The following is a 20,468-nucleotide window of genomic DNA, read 5'->3' as shown; positions in this document are numbered from 1 at the left end:
CTCTCTTGAGATGTGAGATGTAAGTGATTCATTTTGTCTTTTAAAAGGATATTTGTTTGTGGCTTAATTCAAGTCTTTGTGGATGGATGATTTTCACTGGCTAGGCACTTTGTCAGTATCCACTGCTGACCTACAACAAACACTTGCCCTAAGAGCAGATGTGGGAATACAACCAAGCACCAAACATTACATTTAAAGTATACCTAGGACTCTGTCACAGCACTAAAAAAAAAACAGTTTGCAGATTTTTCTTGCCAAATAGTTACAGACAGCTTACCTCACTGTGACCAAAAAGAACTTTTCCTGACCTTGAGTGGACTCCATATGTAGTGACTTGTACACAAACCTGCTTTCCAGTTATATGCCTATGAAAATTTCCTGTAAAACAAAGGAGGGTGTTATTATTCACCTCTCCTCTTCCTTAGATGTAAAGTGCTCACCTGTGGAAGTCTTCTCCTTGATACATTTATCGCCTTTCCTGCTCAGCTTCCTTGTAAATTTCTTTAAAACTGAAGCAGCATCAAGATTCTTTGGAGAAAAGGTAGCTGCTTCAGTGGGATCCACCTACTCTAAGGTATGGAAATCCAAGCAAGCTAAACAAACACCCTGCACATGCACAGTGAGCGCACTGATGCACGCACAGAGGGCTGTGGATTTGAGATTAGAGGTCAGTACCTCCTCTCAGGTGTGGCTGTGGTGTTCTCTCTTCTAAAGAGTAACAGATGAGCAGACTTTCCACCCATTTTTAGTCTCATGACATCATACAGTAAAATGGAAACCTTGGGAGACCTGTGACATTGCAAAACTCAAGGTTTCCAGTTAAATGTAAATAATAAGAGAAGGGGCTATGAGTGCATTTGCAATATTTGTTGTTGAGTAGGGTGGGTTTCTCGACAATTTCTGAATGAGCAGTAGATTCTTTTATGCGTTACTGTCTAAGGCATTATAAATATGAATATTGCATTTTCTCTGGTATCTCAAGATCAGAACTGCAACCATAAATAAGATGGCCAGCAGTTGCTTTAATTCTTGCAGTTCTCCCTGTAAGTTGCAGAGTCCAACTACTGTGCTGCTCACTGTTTAATTGGCCAGCCTGAAAGGTGTCCTGCACAAAGCTGTAGAGAGCACAGCGGATGTCTGTGTCTCAGGAGTAAGAGCTAAGTTTAGCAAATCCTCTCAGTGTGTTTCTCAATGACAGCACATGTTGGACGGTCTTCCAGAGAAACTCACGAATGCATAACCTTACATGCCAACATGCTGCAGACACACAGGCACTGCTCATAGCGTATGTGCTGTGACAGATACATGCGCACACAGTGTGCTTCCATGCATCTGAACACATGCACAGATTGTAAATAAGTGCAAATACAGGGAATTGTTTCTCAGTGCATTTTCAAGTACTGATAATGATGACGTTACTAAATTTCAGCTACGAAAAAAAGCAAACAAACGCCTATTTGCACAGCTACACTCATCTTTAAGATGGTCAGAGGTATTGAGCCTTAAGGTGGCAGAGATTCAGTAACTTGTCAAACTTTACTTGGGTGAAGAGAGCGAACAACAGGGTGGAGATTGTAACTGGGCTCTTTTGCTTTGAGAGACGTATTGAAGTAGCTCTTATTTCAAACTCCTGATTTGTGACGGTCAAGTCCATTTGAGTTTTGAGACAGACTCTAGAGTTTGATAGAGAGAAACATTTTCTTAAGATGATCTGTGAATTACAAAAAAAAAATAATAATAGCAATTTCATTTTTGTCGGTGATAATGCCAATAGCATGATTATACGCTACACTATAACCAAAGGCGCCAATATTCTTACCTGTGACAGTCAAATAATACTATTTAAACATCAGAAAGTATCTTAACCCTCTCTGCCTCTGGTATCAACACAGCCTGAAGGTATGCCTTTTGTCATTTCTCCCAAGTACATCATTCTATTATTCAATTTTTTATGCCTGCCAGTGGAGCAGGGCGATATGACCAAAAATATTTATCACGATATACATTTGAAAATTTGCGATAACGATATAACTGACGATATAATTGACACTAGACAAAACACTTTACAACTCCACAACTTTATTAGTGCAAAAAAAAACCCCATCAATGTATTTTCACTTAAACAAGCAGCTGTTTTTTAAGTGCATTAAAGTTATATAAAAAGTTTACAGTGCAAATGCAAATTCCTTGCTGACAGTTTAACCAAAAGGCATTTCCACTGGAAATTGGCCGACATATCCTCAGCATAACCATGTATAATATCCACAAAACTTAAAAAGAGGTTATACACACAATACGGTAATATTATGTTGAAGCACAGTACGTATCACTCCGTGAGGCTCCTGCCTACGATAGCCGTAATGCTCCGACAATCCATCAAGCGGTGCGGGTTCGTAGCTTAGCAAAGTCGTATACGACTTTAAGTGTGCCGTATTTTCCAAAAAACACGGTAATAACGACGGCCCGCTAGTATGCTCTACCAAAAATAGTGCTTTGTTGTGTATCTGACAGACGAAAGCCAAACCAGTTCCACACCACTGAAGTTTTACAAACCAATTCTGGTTCATCTGTTTCATTCAACGATTCGCTTTCTCCCTTCTTGTTCTCCGTCGTCACCATGCTTTTTCCGCCATGTGCGTATGAAAACAAAGGCCGTGCACATTTTACCCATATTCTATCGTGATATTTTATTTTCTTATTGTTGCCCAACATTATACTGGTATTACCGTGAACGGTATGATATGGCCCAGCCCTAGCTGCCAGTCAGTTTGTTCCTGATAAGTTAATATAGGCTAACTATTTCATTTGCAATTGAAATAATTCTAAAGTACTTTATAATGACTGAAACAATGTGCAATAAAAATAATAATAATAAAATAATGATAATAACAATAACAATAACTTTATTTTTGGAGCAGTGTGTTTGAAAAAGTGCTCATATGTGTCAAAACGTATAAAAATACGAGCATATATCATACACTCCTTCCTGTCACACACTTCCACACATTAGATGTGAAAAACAGCCAAGAATATTGGGTGAAAGATTAAGAAAAACCTAGAAAAAAAAGAGTTATCAGCAAACAAAACACAGATTCAGCCACCTTGATAGGGTAGGAAGGCTCAATCTGTGTGCAGATGCAGCTACAACCTTAAAAATGTGGTGGCCAATGGTTATAAAATAAGAGCATGGAACAGTTAAAAGACCCATATTCAGAGAGGCTGATAGGTGGAATTGGGTCTCAGCAGGTTTACTGTATATTTGTTTGTAATTAATGAAAAATAAAAATGAATTTTGAATTTCACTGGAAGACAGTGATGTTAGTTTTTGTTAGCAGCCTACTTGGTATGTTCTGGACCAGATGAAGATGGGAGGACTGCCAAATGTGAAAAGTAAGTGAAAGTAGTCAAGAAAGCACTGGATGAGCTTTGAGATGTGAGATTCAAAATTTAAATGCTGGTCAAAAGTACTCACAAGGTTCTTTGCAGATGATTTTTGTGTCAAATTGTCAGATACAATTATTTAAACACAATTCATTTCCTAGTTGTAAATAGATTGTAAATATAACACAATTAAAGTTTACTTGAAATGGCAAAAAGTTAAATGATGCAGAAATACACATTTTTAATGCATATTGTGCAATTTATATTGTAGAAAAGCATGTTACATGTTTCACACAATATACTTTATAAATCAACTAGCTTTACTAAAAAACAAAACAATAACTGCTTGGAACTAATGTTTTAGATGTCAATAATTACATAACCACCCATGTTTTGAGAATAAATAGGTCAACAGTTGTCTGTCTTTTTTATTACAGCAATTTATTCTTAGAAGCATGAGGATGTGTTTTATATGGGAGTGATCGCTGCAGGTGCAAACACATAATCGAGTTCTAACAATCACATGGTAGTATAGGAAGTAGGTATGCATTAGGTGCTTAAAACCAGTTTAGTTTAGTTTGTTTTGCATAATTAGCAGCACTGAAATATACAGAACTCAGATTTAATTATTAACATGGCTGAAATTCTGCCTTTTATAAGATTGTACCAAAAGCACCTATTTCACATGTTGCTCTATCCAGTCTTGAAAGTTTGCAATTTGTGTGTGAACTGTGTAACTCGGTTGGTTGCAGTTGTTTTTCTCAAAAGATGTTGCTCTCTCTAAACCAAGCAGCTGCCAGCCTGCACTAGAGGCTCGGTGAGTATCCTCGTGACCTGACAAGACAGTCCTTGTGGATGAAAACACAGCTGGCATGGTTGTGATGCCTGGAATAACAATTGGGCAGGCGCTCTGAGGACTGGACGGTTTGCTAATGACACACAATGAATTGTCACTGATCGCTGTGGTATGTGCCCCTCCTTGAGCAAATTCTCTTTCACAATGAGTAACATCAGTCAGCTCAACAAGTTTTGTCAGGCTCAAGGTTGCAGAGTGGCCCAGGTGCCTCGGATTGCTTGGTAAAATCCACCTCGCGGTGTAAGCCTCCTGTGCAGTCACCTCCCCTCCTTGCGTTTTGGGTAGACACACAGGCAACACGCGCTCTCTGATCTTGGCCTTGTCTTTTAGCTTAAGCACAGCCACATCAGAGTCTGGTGAGGAGAAAAAATTTGGATGGACTACTATCTCTGAAACCTGCTGGGGCAGAAAGAGAAGATGAGGGAGAATTGGAAGTGAGTTGCATGCCAAGTTCTGTTGTTTTTGGAATACACATCAAGATTAGATTATATGCATGCAAGATGTGCAGAACCAAAGAAAATATAGCTGCATTCCATGTAAGCTTTAAGTGCATATCAAATATGCACCTTATCCACTTTATACATTTACAAACAAAAATATATCCAGAAAATAACTTCAATTTAATTAAGACTGATTTTTCTTTTTTTTTTTATCAACTGTTGTGATGCAGAATTTATAAGCATTTCACTTTATGACTTACAAAAAAAGAAAAAACTAATGTAAGACCACATATTTATGAGCACTGTTTGGTCATTTTCAGGCCAAATGGTGGCTTCTAGGTTTAATGTGGGGTGAAAGTGAGATGACCATTTGCCATATAACCTGACCTGCAAAGGATTTACTGATATAAAAAGGCATTAATGAATATTTTTTATTTGCATATTACATGCTCATCCATTTAGACTGCATTGTTTAGGCAAGTTTAAACAGTAAAAAGTTGTCATGCATATGGGACTTTACCCTCAGGTGGTGCTGGCTTTTCAACACATCCCTGGGTGTATGGTATTGCTTGCCTATGACAACCTTCACATGTTCAGGCTGAATGTGCTGCTGCTTGTTCTTGTCTACCACACACTGAGCCACCACCAGGACTCTATGCTGGGCGACAAGAGCTCCACTGCAGGCCAGGAACCAGAATGTGGACTCCTCTGAGGCCCCCTGCTGGTCTGTTATGATCCTTCCAGGGGACGTGTAGGTGCTCACAGTGTGATCAGGTGGTGAGCGGATATAAATGGCTGCGTGCCACGGCCACTGAGCGTCGGAGAGGTTGTGTCTGCTGAAAGCGTCAAATTTGCCACAAACTGTGACATCAGAGAGGACAAAGAAAAGAAACGTATTAAATTTTACAGTGCTGATGTGAAAGTGGCTTTAAAATTAGAATCTAGCCCCTAAAAACAGACAGACAGGTAAGAAAGATGATCAGTTGACTTCCAGAAATGTCAAAGAATTACTTCAAAATGAGTCTGCGTAATTTTTTTCTCAATAAGATGTCACTGTGACCAAGATGATTCATTTAAAAGTGTCGTGTAACTGCAGAAGAGTCACAAAATTGCAATATAAATGTTACAGAATGAATCTAATATCTGCGGTAGGTTGCTTCTGAACCCAAACAGATCATCATTATTTCGTTTTAGTCAAACTACAATCTTTCAGGTGTAAGAGCTAAGTTCACACATCAATTTAGCTTACTTAAGAATATACTTCTGAAATTTGCTAACAACGCTGGAATGTATTGGTCAAGAAGAAAAATAAAGCCAAAAAGTGCAGTTCCTCAAATGACCACTTTAGGTTGGCTTTTAAAAAAAACCACCAAATTCCTACCATTTGTTTCTGGAATCATGTTATGAAGCCTCAAGATGAGCGTTTCCACCATCACCATCTTTGTTGCAAAAAAACTTGATATTATGAGGAAAGGCTAACGGGTAATGTGTGGTTAAAACTGGTTAACTGTATGTAACTAACAGCCTGCCAGATGAGTCTATTCCTCTATTCCTCAGTCAGTGAAACTAATACTTTTTCTGTACACAGAAGTACAAAAGTACACATTTGTCTTGCATGCAAAAGATCCCTGGTTTGAGACCAGGAGGAGACACAGGGTCACAGGCTAGCATACTCCTGGTACTGTACCAGCCCAAAGCCAGGATAAATCAGATTGTTGCTTCAGGAAGGGCACTCAGCATAAAAGCATGTGCAAAATCAAACATGTGGCTCCACCTGCTTTGGTGACCCTTTGCAGCTAAAAGTATCATCTCCATAAGCACGAGTTAGCTGGTATTTGTGTCTGTGCAATGTACCAATATGGTGTTTTATATTTCTCTGTTTTTTAAGAGAGATTTCACTTAACAAGCCAGGCGTAAACTTTTGCTGATCTCACCTGGTGAGCAGGAAACATAGTGCCCACTCCACCTTCCAGTCTTCAGACAGGTGCGTCGAGAGCTTCCTTTGTTTCGATAGAGAGGTGAAGCACACTTGTAGTCGATGCTAGTGTAGACTGGGTGAAAACCTCGAGGTATCTCGGCCAAAGAGGTGTCATCATTTTTCTCTCTGGACAATCCACCGGATGTTAGTGGAATAAAGCCAGCGGACAACAAATCATCCATGCTGTATCTGGATGAGAGGTGAGTCTGGTCTGAACGCTGTCTAAAAGAAAGAGATAGTTTACCTTTAAAGCTCATCTTTTCAGTGTGATAAGCATTGTGAGTTTTTATACATATACATACATCTTGTTTATCTTTTATTTACCCATATACAGATTTGCTTATTCATTGTTTCAAACTGATATTTCCAATATTTTTTGAGCCTCCAAATTCTACCAATGTGCTCCCACTCATGTCCTTTCTTATTTTGTTTTAGAGCTAAATGACATTTCCTTTTCAATGTGTGGATTTACTCAATCATAAAACCAAGAAGAGAATAACCTATGTTTGCTTCAAGTTCTACTAGTGCTTAGCATCTGGGACACAATAAGGGGCATAAATGACTTCTTCTCTCACATGCATGCTACATTGCTTTTTTTGAATATGCTGCACTTAAGTGCGCGACTCTGGTCTTTGAAGCACCCATGGCATGAATATGAACAAAATTCAAAGATGTGTCAGGGCAATACACCAGATAGCTACGTAAACTGCTCTCACTGCTATCAAATCAAAGAACACGGAAGAGGAAAGTCTGTCGGATTGTTCAGTTTTTTTCCTCACAAAGTAAAACCATCACAGCAATTTGTATAATGACAAAGTAACATAAAAAAATCCAAAATAATAACTTTAAGTGTGCAAAGCTCATACATACACACATATAACATAACGCAGTATCGCAAAATTTACCTTAGCAATAGGTGTGGCTTCACAACACTTTGCCGTACAAGTTCAGAAACTCTGGGTTCTCGACAGACTGTGAAGGTAAATCAAGCAGGTGGCAACAATAAGTAGATGTGTATGTAAATGATTCTGCTTAAAAATATCAGGGACTTAAATACTGTAGTGACAAACACATAAGAATGTCTAATCTTTCTTTATAAACTTCCCAGTTTACAATATATTACAATGTAATACTCTATACTCTATATATATTTTTTCCTCATGTAACAACGAGGAGGAAAAGCAGCTACAACCTAAATCTTTCTTCCTTTTTTTTTGAAAACCGTTACCTCTAACACACTTTGGTGACCTGCTACTCCAGGATCCATTAGAAAGACAGGTACTCTGGTGGTTTCCACTTAAAATGTAGGAGGTTTTACAGAAAAACTCAATTGTCTCAGCACCTCCAGCTGAGTCAAGAGCAGGTCTGTGATATCCGTGGAGCAGTTTGGGTGGAGGAGCGCACCGGACCAGGCTTGTTGGACCTGTATGCAGTTGAGACAAAAGAGAGAAAAATGTCTTTCCTAACTGTCAATAATAGTGTGCAAACACCATAACAGAACACAACAAGCACCATGGGAGGAGTTAAAACACACAAAAAAAACCTTTTACACATGAGGGAGCAGTGCCACTCCATGTGCCATTAGGTAGACAGGTCCTCTGCTGCATGCCAATCAGCCTGAAAGGTGGATGGCACCGGTAGTTTACCAATATGAGCTCCTCTTCTGGACCATATACAGGCAGCAGGTATCCATTCACTGGTTTGTCTGGTGCTGCGCATGCTACATTCTTGATGGCTGACACTGTAAAGAAATTTTCTGACTGTGATAAATGAAAGATAACACTGAATAACCAATAAACATAACATTTATAAGGGTGCACATTATTATATTGACATAATATAAACAGCTAAAGTAACTTATATCTATCGATAGATAGTATCTATCTGTGTAAATCTCTTAGATAGATAGATAGATAGATAGATAGATAGATAGATAGATAGATAGATAGATAGATAGTAGGGGTGCAACGATATTCGTATCGATATTGAACCGTTCGATACAGTGCTTTCGGTTCGGTACGCATATGTATCGAACAATACAAAATTTGTAATTTATTTTATCCACTTTCCTTCTGACGATGCTGTCTGTGTTGAGCACTCAGTGAATCTGCGTTCGACTACTCCGCCTAGGCTGCACTGTCGAGCGCAGATCCACTGAGCACTCAACACAGACAGCATCGTCAGAAGGAAGAGCGCAGGGCAAGCTAGCGAGACAGAAGTTAAGCTCTACTTGCAACATGGCAAATTGAACCTCCCCCACCCTCATTCAGATCTGGCGTTTGGAATTATTTTGGTTTTCATGTGACGTATGACCCTGGCGCGTCATGGACTAAAGTAAAACAGTATGTTGGATGTGCCACGCAATGCTCAATTACATGGGTGGGAACTAGTGTGTTAGCGCAGTTAGCTCGTTAACGTGTTGGCCGTCTAGCCCCACGCACGGGGCGATCAGGGGTAGCTTGTTAACGGAGATTTGCCGTGTTGTGGCGTTAACGTCATTTCAACGAGATTAACGCTGACAGCACTAGTGGGAACACAACGAATATGACTGCACATTTACACCGACATCGTCCTAGTGCAAAGACAAGTGGAAGCAGACAAAAACAACAAGCATGCATGCTACAAACTTTACCCGAGTCATTTAGACAGCCGTTAGCACATGATTCTCCTTATGGGGACCTGATATGTTTAATATTGTGGCGAGCTCAGACAAGGTGGAGACGGAGGTGTCGTTTGGTCTTGCTTCCCGTGAGCTAGCCAGGGAGCACAGCCGTTTATTGACATCTGCAGAAGAACACTGCCGCTAGCTAACTGCTCAGCGCAGCAACCGCACAGCAACAACAACAACAACACACAGGGCGCCCTCTGACCCCGGAAGGACACACCGTCGCAGCAAGAGGGCGTCACCCATCACTATGGCAACATAAACAAAACATAACTGTACAAACAGAACCCCGAACAGCCCTGACCCGCTACAATATGCTGCTGAGAATATAGCCCAGAAGAAGCATATAGTATAGCTTTTATTTTGGAAAGAGCCATTTCTCTGTAATAAACTCTCTTTTCCAAAGATGAGTGATTCCTCAATCAGATACAGGGCTTGCAAAATCGCTAGCCCGACATCCCGGGGCTAGCGATTTTTCCAGTCGGGCTACCAAAATCTATCTCTGCCCTGCCCGTCGGGCTATTGTAGGAAGGAAAAATATATGTCAATGCTTTTGCATACTTTCGGAAATGTAGCTGGGTAATTATGTCATTGGCATCGATGAGCCACTGTCAATATGTGACATATTGAAATCACGTTTGAATTTGCGCTTGTTTTTTGCTTTCACTTTGCAATCGCGCGAACTGTGTATAGAGAGCGACAGCACTGATTGGTGAGTGATGATAATTTGCGCACCAATTCCTCTGACATCGTCTTATCAATCGTTAGCTTACTATGCAAACATGACAAGTGAAATCTCCCGCAGCAAGCTTAAACATGTGAGAGGTTGATCGCGCAGAGAATCGCTGACCGTTATGTGTGTGTGTGTGTGTGTGTGTGTGTAAAAGCAGCAGGATATATATTTTAGTTCTGCTGAGCCAAATAAGACAGGTCAGGGTGAAGAAGTGACAGTCAAAGAAAAGCTTACCACAAAACGGAGAAGTTATGACAAATCAGACTATAAGGCAAAAAGAAAGTGCAGCTTTATGGTTTCTTGGACAAAAGAATTTCTGTGGCTGCAATATGACGAGCTAAATAACCAGGGCTGCACATAACTGCTCGCAGGTGCGCATTCGCTGTCAAAAAAAAAAAAAAAAAAAAACGCGCACAAGATATGAAGTTGCAACACGTGTTTGCATACATAAGATTTTCTGGAGGAGGACAGACATTTGTTTAGAACTCTTAAAGATGTCGAAGAAGCAAGCTCCTTTAAGCAATTACTTTGGTGTTCCTCCACCTCCAAACAAATGTCAGAAGGAGTCCGAACCACAAAAGAAGCACGTATTCTCGGAAAAGTGGTTGCAGGAGGTGAGCTGGCTTCAAACAAATGATGAACGCACAGAGATGTGGTGCGGAATGTGCCGTGAAAATCCCACTCTAGCGGACAAAACAGTGCCTTTTAAATGGACGCAAACGCGCGTTGCAACTTCTTATCTGGTGCGCGTCTTTTATTTTGACAGCGAATGCGCACATGCGAACCACTTATGTGCACCCGTGTAAATAACATAATGTTCTGCCGGGTGTGTTGTTGGTTTTCTCTCGATTTCTGAGTCGACAAGCGCCTTTGTTACTGGGACCAGTCATTTTAAGAAAGGCCCCCATTAGAACCCGTGAGAAATGCAAGAAATGCATTATTGCTCAGTCTGCAATATCTTTCCCAGAACAAACACCAATTGCAAATAACATACTAAAAATAAACCTGAAAAATCTGTTTAGAACAGTGTACTATGTTGCAAAGAGTGAACTACCACTGGCAAAATTTAGCAGTCTTTGCAAACTTCAAAAAGCAAATGGCCTAGATCTTGGTTCCACTTGTCTCTTACCCGTGACTTCAGTGGAAATTTCAAATTCAGGATCTGACACAGACTGATTCATGTTCTACACAGTTCTTACAAGTTCATAGAAATTTCTGTTCAATTAGAACCAAGTATTTGAGTTGATGATTGTAATTTTTATACAATGTTGTAATTTGTTTTTCAACAATTTTTTGATTAATGTTTTGTTTCCTTTACAATATTATACTTTAATGTATTATATTGTAAAGGAAACAAAACAGGAAATAAAACATCAATCAAAAAATTGCTCTCTTTTTTATTCGGGCTACTTAAATTTATTTTGGGCTACCAAAAACTGAAGAGTCCCTGCCCGAAGGGCTACCAGGGATTTTGAAAATTTGAGAGCCCTGAGATATATTTATTTTTTTAATTACTTTTGTTTCAGCAACATTAAATTTAAAAACTGTACTTTTGAGTTAAAATATATATTTATACTTTTAATAAATGACAAATTAAAAAGGCATGAACATTTTTTTTGTATCGAAAAAATATCGAACCGTGACACCAAAGTATCGAACCGAACCGTGAATTTTGTGTATCGTTGCACCCCTAATAGATAGATAGATAGATAGATAGATCTTGTAGGACTATGAAGCTCAATGTTGCACTAGAGATTATTACTAATAATAGGGCATCTTCTGCATACATGAAAAAAATCTTAAATCATTCTCTGGATACTTCCCTCTATTTTTTTCCAACAGAATTATTACTGAAGACTGCCATAACTCTCATTCATGCCATGGTGCTTTGATATGTTGGGATTAGGAAACCACAGTTGATGCCCAATGAGGGAAAAGACTGTATAAATGGGACTGAAGTTAGATGCATGATTTGCTTTAAAGGCAGTAAATGGGGCAGAGAGGAGCAGGTATGATAAATCTGTGTCATTGACTGTCCGTCTCACATCACTGCCCTATGAAGGAGGCTGCACAGACACAGATGAAGAGTGAAAGTAAAGGTACGTCGACGAAATGTGCTGCATAGAAACAAAATACATGAATAGTGCCATGTATTTGTTATATGTATATCATAAAATAGACGCTATCAGTCCTAACAGCTTTGTACAGGTCTGCAGTACACTGAAAAAAAGGGATTGGCCACCTCTTGGATTTACATAAGCATCTTGCGTGTATTTAACACAATTGCCTCATGCTTTAAAGTTAAGTGTAACTATATAGTGTAGAAACTACATGATATGCAGAGAGGGTAGATTAAATTGTTCATATCATGTTCAAGTGAAGTAAGTCAATAATATAGCAATGTTAAATCCCGTGACACTGCACGGGTTTCAGACTCGCGCTCTTTAGATCGTGGTTTCAGGAAGGCATCCATCTCAGTCAAGTCGAGCAGCCACCACTATTGGGTGGTTGTTACATTAAAAAAGTCTAACTTGTAATTTGAACACAATAATTTCATGTTACTATGAACGTAATTAAATCATGTAGGATTTTCATGGAATTCAAAAACTTACTTTGTTCTTGTTGAGACGACCTGATACAATCTAGTAAGAGTGGTTAGTTGCTGAACTCATGAAATTCACAAGATCGCACAAGATTTCAAACTGCAGGAAAATCAGTGGAGTTATAAGAGGCAGAGAACTATACACGCACCACGTGCATGCTATTGCTATTTATTGTGGATGAACCTGTCAAGGACAAAAACAAAAAAATTCTGCATCAAACACAGGAAATCATAGCTTTCCTGTGTTTCCTAGATTGTTGGCATGGTGGTTAGTGCTGTTGCTTTACAGTAAGAAGGTCCTGGGTTCAAATCCACATTCTGGCTAGTTTGCAGGTTTCTCTCTGGGTATTCTGGTTTCCTCCCACAGTTAAAAGTCATGCAGTTATTAGAGTTAGGGTTAACTGGTGATTCTAAATTACCTGTAAGTGTAAATGGTTGTTTGTTTCTATGTGATAGACTGGTCAGCTGTCCAGGGTGTACCCTGCCTCGTAACCTATCATTTCAGGGTTATTTCCCAGCCCTCCTGCAACCCGGAGGATGGTAGTCATTGTAAATCCATTCAAATTTTATGGTAACCAGGATCTAGACTTTGTTGAACATTATGTAATATGAAGACAACATGTAGTATTTAAGTGACCAAGTAGTATTGGGGTAAACGTTATTGAATAGTTCATCTGAACATGTTTCAATCGCGTTTTAGCAACACAAAATGCACAGGTTTATTGAATATGAAAAAGTTGTGTTGATTTAACTCAGTTGTTTAATTTTCTGCCAAAGCAAAACATTTGTGTGCATCAAATGTCCATTATTGAATCAAGTAAATCCAACATGGCCTTTTTTTCAGTGTAACTCTTCCCTCTAATTATAATAAAAAATGCTTTTTCTCTAATTTGTTAACTGCCTGTGTGCACACTGAGCCTAACACATTTGTATTGTTTGTATTGTTTGTTTTGTATGTGGATTACATAGAGGAAAAAAACCCTTCACACAGAGCATACGCTGACTCATATACCGTGATAACAAAATAAAAGGCCACGTATCGTAATGTAATGTAATCCAATATAAATCCAGTCTGCCTCCATGGACAGGCTTTAAAACATTATTGTGACCAACTGTATTACGCTGCATTATAATGTTAAGTGTTTGTGTTATATTGTCTGTCCTGCGGCAGTGTGTATGCATTCACATTGCTTATGATTAATACCTACCTGAAATTTCCTGAAATGTAAGAACAAAGCCATCAAAGTTATTATAGCCATCAGAGGTGAAGAGAATGTGTAGGAAGTTCCCGGAGCTTTTTATTGGAGGAGGTAACTGATCCCCACAAAACCGACCAATCACAGGAGAAGTCAGACTGTCACCATCACGGACCTCGACGTAATCGTAACGACAGCTGTGGTCAGACTCCAAACTCAGCAGTGAAAATCTGCAGCAAAACAATACAGAAATGATGTTTGTCACCTGATGTGAGTTAATCCCCATGCCAAGTCTGATGTATAGCACGTTAACAGGACAGATATAAAGTGGGATGAATGAGTTATACTAGTTAACGGCAATCCAAAGTATAGATTTGAAAGAAATTTCTATATCTTATGTTAATGTTCTACTATGTATTTTTACTGAAAAGTACATTATTTTCCCAAACAAACAAAATGATACCATTTGTTTTGTAACTGTTACCCTGCTTTGAACCCAAGAATGTCCTCACTCTAAAGTACGCTCATCTCCAGCTCTTTTATTATTCCAACACAGTCAATTGCAACCACCAGATTGCTTGACTCTCTCCTGTATCATCTGCAGCTCAGCAGTTCTTTATTACCTGAGGTCACATTGATCTCTTCTGAGCCTTTCAAATAGAGACTTAACTAAATCTTTTCTCTTTGATCAAATCATGTGCCTTCAGTGTTGAATGATTTTCATATCAGATCTTTGGAAAAGTTACCTACCTGAGCTGGATACTGCTCCCCCTCTCCATTTGCACTATCCATTCACATCGAGCATTTGTTGGGTAACTCTCCAGGGCTATGTGACCCTGAGCTCGCTGAATGATGCCTCCACATGCTACCAACAAGAGAACTATAATTACTTATACTTATACCCATTAAATGTGTACTTATCTCAGTGGCACTGAGCATTTTGACTGTTGCAAGCTAAGCCCCATAATTTGACATGCTGTGTAAGAGGGCAGATAATACCAAAAAAAAAAGGAAAAAGAAATATACATATATGTGCGTGTGTGTGTGTGCGGGAGGGGTGGGGGGGGGGGGGGGATTTGGATGGTTCTGATTATCATCATCATGCTGCTATTAATGCTGTTAAGAAAAAGCAAGACGAGATACTAAAGCCATGTTGAATTGATGTTGACCAGTCTTCGCTAAGGGAATGGGGTTGTTTAGAATTTTAAAAAAATATCCCAGAATAAGATCATTCAGTCTATTCAAGGAGTTGGTCAGACTGTGTAGAACATTCTGTAAAAAGCCTGTGTAAGAGAGAGATTGCCCAATGTCCAAATGCCTTCTTTTGTGTAACTCAGAATGTTAGAACATGATAGAATAACACCAGAGTGGCAATTTCCCCAACGCCATTAAATGTAGAGAATGGAAAAGTACCATGTGAGTGAATAGGAGTGGCAACTAAGTAAACCTTTTTACTTTGCACTAATATCAGCTTCATGTTGCACTGAGTCTCACACTACAGTTGGTCTAAATTATTACGTGGTGGTTGTTGTTGTATCTGTATCTGTAGTTGTGTATATTCTTTTTTTTTAAAGTAGTATTCATCCATCTTTTTTTTCTTTTTGTGAACTTGAGCTCTAAGTAGACACTAGGCTAATAAAAAGCACTGTCGCCACCAAATGTCCATAATGTGTATTGCAACGAAGGTTGTGTCATTTTGAAAATTCTTAACCATAGATCTGATTATTAAACAGCTTTTCCTGTATATCCTTTGCTGCATACATGAACTGTACATACTTTGGAGATGCTAAAGATATTTATTTTACATTAAATGGTGGTGATGTTTCCTCTTGATGTTTTCTTCCCTTTACACAACACTCTGAGCCACAGGATGTCATAGGGTACCAGCATCTCAGACAAAAACAAAGGTTCTTATGTTCCTTGGAGACATGTATTAAGTAATTTAATTAATTTAATAAAGTAGTTTACTAAAAGGACAAGGTCTCAAGGTTATTAGCCCTGCGACAGACTGGCGACCTGTCCAGGGTGTACCCCGCCTCTCGTCCTATGACAACTGGGATAGACTGCAGCACCCTAACGCCCCCTCACCACAACCCTGATAAGGATAAGCGGATAAGAATGGATGCATGGATGGATGGACGCCTGTTATTCAGTCATAAGTCACTTTTATATTTTTTGTTTTACCTGCCTTTCAGCAGAATTGTTGCATTTGTGGCAACGAGCACTGTCAGCATCAACTCTAATGAATTGTAACTAAGGCCAGGGTCTGTCAGAGTGTGTGTGTGTGTGTGTGTGTGTGTGTGTGTGTGTGTGTGTGTGTGTGTGCTGCACAGTGCTATTTAGCATCCTGTACACAGCTTCTTCCACAAAAACTGGGCTCTGAGTAACAAAAAAGGAGAATTGAGGATTGTTTTCATCTTAGTCCAAAGAAGAAATAGAAGCAGTGAGATGAAATATCATTATGCACATGTTTCTGCTTGGCATTATTCGCAGAGCAGCTGTCTGTCTCTTAATATGATTGCATGTATTTGTACTTCTGTTGTAGTAAATAGTGTTAGCTACTTATCATGTATGCAGGGGGATGAATAATAGGACTTCTCTGCCTCACTGTTCCATGTAAATGTCAGATCATGAATATGATTTACTGGGTTAGTGCTCATAACTGGTATCCTGGTGCACATCTTATCACAGTCACAGAGAATGGAGCCCTTTGGCCAATAAAGAAAATAATTAAGTCAGTTGTTGTCTTAGTTATTTCTTTATTGGTTGTGATAGTTCTTTTTAGTATTTTTAGAGTTATTTGAATGAATTTATGTAAAGTCTCCAGGTATGTATACAGTTTGTATGCAGTGTATTCAACTGAGCACTGCAAACAAGCCGGATGGTCCCACTCTTCTTTAACCCAGAGGATAACAGCGTCCATGTTTTCCTAAAAGAATCTCAAATTTAGATTCATCTGACCACAGAACAGTTTTCCACTGTCTATTTTAAATGTGCTTTGATTCAGAGAAGCTGGGATCATCTTCACATATGTCTTTAACCTGTATCTGCAGATGGCACAGTGAACTTTGATTTCAAATCAAATCAAATCAAATCACTTTTATTGTCACATCACATGTGCAGGTACATTGGTACAGCACATGTGAGTGAAATTCTTGTGTGCGAGCTTCACAAGCAACAGAGTTGTGCAAAATACAATAATGTAAACAAGCAAAATACAAGAATGGCTACATCTGAAACTAATAAATATATGTACAATATATAATAGTATATGCATTTCTGGATGTGTATACTAAATATTTTTCTACGTGTGTGTGTGTGTACACATATTTTACAAATTAAATAGAGTAAACAATAAATAAAATATATAAAAATATACAGAGTTGAGACATGGAAGTGTTCTGGAAGTGTTCCTGTTGTGTGTTTTTAATGCACTACTGCTGGGGGCCAGAAGATCACAGGCATGCAATATTAACTTCTTGATCTTGTATCTTATGCACAAAGATTTCTCCAGATTCCCTGAATCTTTGAATGGGATCTTCTGACTCTTTACAATTTTACAATGAGCAACATTATTTTGAAATGGTTCCAAAATTTGCAGATTAAAGTTTTTGCAGACTGGTGAACCTCTGCCCATTTCAACTTCTGAGAAACTCTGCCTCTTTAAGATGCCCTTTTTATACAGATAAGTATAAAAAGTGAGAGTTCAGACTCTGTCAGGGATGTTGTCTTCATACAGAGTCATGTTACTGACCTGTAGACAATTAAACTAACTAATTATATAGCACGTCTCCAAGTATTTCTTTTTAGAACCAGTTACTTTTCCAGCCTTTTGTGGCCCCATCCCAACATTTCAAAATGTGCTAATCACTTTTGTGAAATAATAACTCATCAAAGTTTAAATATTTGATGTCTTCTATCGTGAATAAAGTGTGGATTCATGAGAGGACACATTTTTGCATTCTGTTTTGATTTACATTTTACATAGCATCCCAATATTTTTGACTAAATATAAGACACTACACTGGCAAATGTGACATAAAATGAAAATCCCTTAGAGAAAAACAACCTGGGATTGTAAAGATGCTATTACAAAAAAGATCAGCACTGCACTTATCTGTTCATTTTCACTTCATAATGTAGGCTTTGCATGATCTCTGTTTTCCTATCAGCAATCACATTTAAGAATATGATTCATAATATTAGACATTTCTGTAGCTTGGTCAGGCCTCACAGGAATACTTCATTAAAGCACTTACTCACTTTTACAATCCCCTCCACTCCAGCCTTGACGGCACTCAGTACAATACTTCCCATTCACGAAGAAGTCATCATTAGCTCTCCATGTTCCATTGTTGCAGGTTTTACAATTCTCAAATAGACTGCAGCCTGGAGAGAGACAACGGCAGAGCAAAAAGTAATAATCGAAAACATTTTTTAAGATAAATTGGAACTCCTAGTCATTTGCAGTATACCACAACAGCTCTGATATTTTTTCACAACAATATATCATGTAATACGTTTTGTTTAGAAAAAACAGAAAAGGACAAGAATTTACCTGGATGAACAATACAGGGGTCACATTCATCCAGGACATTGCGGCAGCAGGGAACAGTGTAGCCTACCCTTGTGCCTTTTGATGGACACCGACACTGGATCAGGTGGTACTCACAACACGGGCGACACATCACGTTCCACTGAGAGCTCGGGCAGTTGTCTCCCCTCAGGGCTGTGAAGGAAAAGGAAAATATTTAGATTTTAAATCTAAGAGCTGCCAGTGGAAACCTCAGCATAAGTAAAATAAGTAATCGTAAATTACGTGTTTGTGATTGTAGAAAAATAGTCAACAGTACCAACAAGTCCCTTTCAAATATCGTCTGATGAGGCAGATCAAACTTCCAAGAACATATCACATGATGGAATGGCACCATATTGATCTTTTACAGCAGGTAAAAAACATCAAAATCAAACAGGGCTATACGAGTATACAGTGTGTGTACACCAAATCTCAGTTTGCCCTTGTTTAACCTCCTAGGACCTGGCATCCACATATGTGGCCATCACATTTTGACCAAAATACTAAATTTTGCTCTACAAGGGCCTGATATCCACTTACGAGGACATTATACTGCTACTGTTCTATCGAAATTTTAAACAAATGTCCTCATATGTGGCTCTCATTTTTCTTAGAAACAAAAATTAGGTAAAAAAAAAAAATAGGTAATTTTGTTTTTACATTCATCGGGTCCCAATATGCCCAAAGATCAAAGAGAAATTAAAAATGCACGCTGTGGAAGAGTTTGGGTCTTAGGAGGTTAAACCTAGTGTCACATTGATGCTGATCACATTGAGCAGCTTGAGAACGATCCAAATACATCCCAAAATCCAATTTACAATGCTTCATTTGGAGCACTAATGACTATACCTGCTGTATAATGGTAGTTTTCTCTCAAACAGAAAACTGCAGTCAATCAGTGAACATGTTTCTCAGGTTATAGCTCCCAAAGGGCTACAAACAATTACAGCTTTCCCAGGTTTAAATCTACTCACAAAGGCAAATGAATTCAACTGTAAAAGTATCCCAGCTTTAGTCACTGGTATGCCTGATATCTGTATCTGTGTACGTTTTACTCTTGTTTCAGTAAGCCACACTGAGTGCATAGCATGAAGTGACTGAAGTCTCAGATGAGCAGAAGAAGTGACTCATAGTTATAAAATAACTCCACAATTAGTCAGCAACTCAGTCAGCTGGCTTATTTCTTGTTAAAACTTTTTTTTCCCATAAAGACACAAAAGTTCACGAAGACGGTCTCATTGGAATTTCAGAATCAGAATATAATGTATTTTACTTACCGTGTGTCCAGCCCATTAGACACAAACTGAGATTTAGGAAGAGGTGGAAGATTAGGGGGACGCTCTTTGTGAGGAAAGGAAGCATGGTGGCTGCCAAACAGCAAGAAACCTCCCGAGAAACTCCAAGAAAGGAGCAAAAGCTTGATGATATCCACGGTATCCTGGTCTGTCTGAAGTGTAACTGGCTATAGACGATTCATTTTCCTGTGTCAGCACGGTGGACGGAAATCTTTAACCCATTCCTTCCGTTGTGCTCTCATCTTGTGAAAGATTGCATTTGGTCTGAAGTTGTGCACAACTGTACTGGGTCTGCAAGCAGTTCCTGTTCCTCTCCTCTTGTTATGAGTCCGGTATGTGTGCTGAGTAAGAATGGAAAAATATTGGCAAAGGTAGTGGAAAGTGCATTTAGTGGGAATAAAAAGACGATAATGAGAAGAACAGCGGAAAGTGATTAAGAAAGTGCAGGCAAAAAATATCCATCAAGTCCAGTGAGGAAGGTTTTTAAGGGAATCTTTCTGAAGCTGCAAGTTAGACACTCAAAACCAGTTGTTTTTGCACAGAAACACTTCATGGTACAATTGCAGATTTTCATGTGCATCGAGCCAAATGCGTTTACTGATAGTTCATCATGCACCAGCTGTCATACTAGACGTGACAGCTTCACAACATCTTGGAAAACGAATAACAGATGTACTCTCTAAAGTTGTTATGAAATGTTTATGTGCCTAGAGCTATGAGGCTGACAGCTCATCACGCCTACTTTA

General features: G+C 38.9%; 1 protein-coding gene across 1 annotated transcript; it reads right to left on the bottom strand.

The window, feature by feature from the left end:
* Positions 1-2,498: 2,498 nt before the first annotated feature.
* Positions 2,499-20,187, bottom strand: LOC120742336. The gene is made up of 11 exons (XM_040045612.1): positions 19,705-20,187; positions 18,410-18,580; positions 18,115-18,240; positions 14,602-14,716; positions 13,864-14,081; positions 8,199-8,396; positions 7,884-8,078; positions 7,561-7,627; positions 6,612-6,877; positions 5,198-5,538; positions 2,499-4,633 (listed from the first exon to the last, which is right to left on the bottom strand). Exons 1-11 carry the CDS (start codon positions 19,787-19,789, stop codon positions 4,058-4,060), a joined length of 2,358 nt encoding a protein of 785 aa, XP_039901546.1. The 5' UTR covers positions 19,790-20,187; the 3' UTR covers positions 2,499-4,057.
* Between the last annotated feature and the right edge of the window lie 281 nt (positions 20,188-20,468).

Source organism: Simochromis diagramma, unplaced genomic scaffold (assembly GCF_900408965.1).
Source record: "Simochromis diagramma unplaced genomic scaffold, fSimDia1.1 OVJJ01000079.1, whole genome shotgun sequence".
NCBI classification, from domain to species: Eukaryota; Metazoa; Chordata; class Actinopteri; order Cichliformes; family Cichlidae; genus Simochromis; species Simochromis diagramma.
The sequence above is the reverse complement of the archived record's forward strand: the minus strand, read 5'-3'. Positions and strand labels throughout refer to the sequence as shown.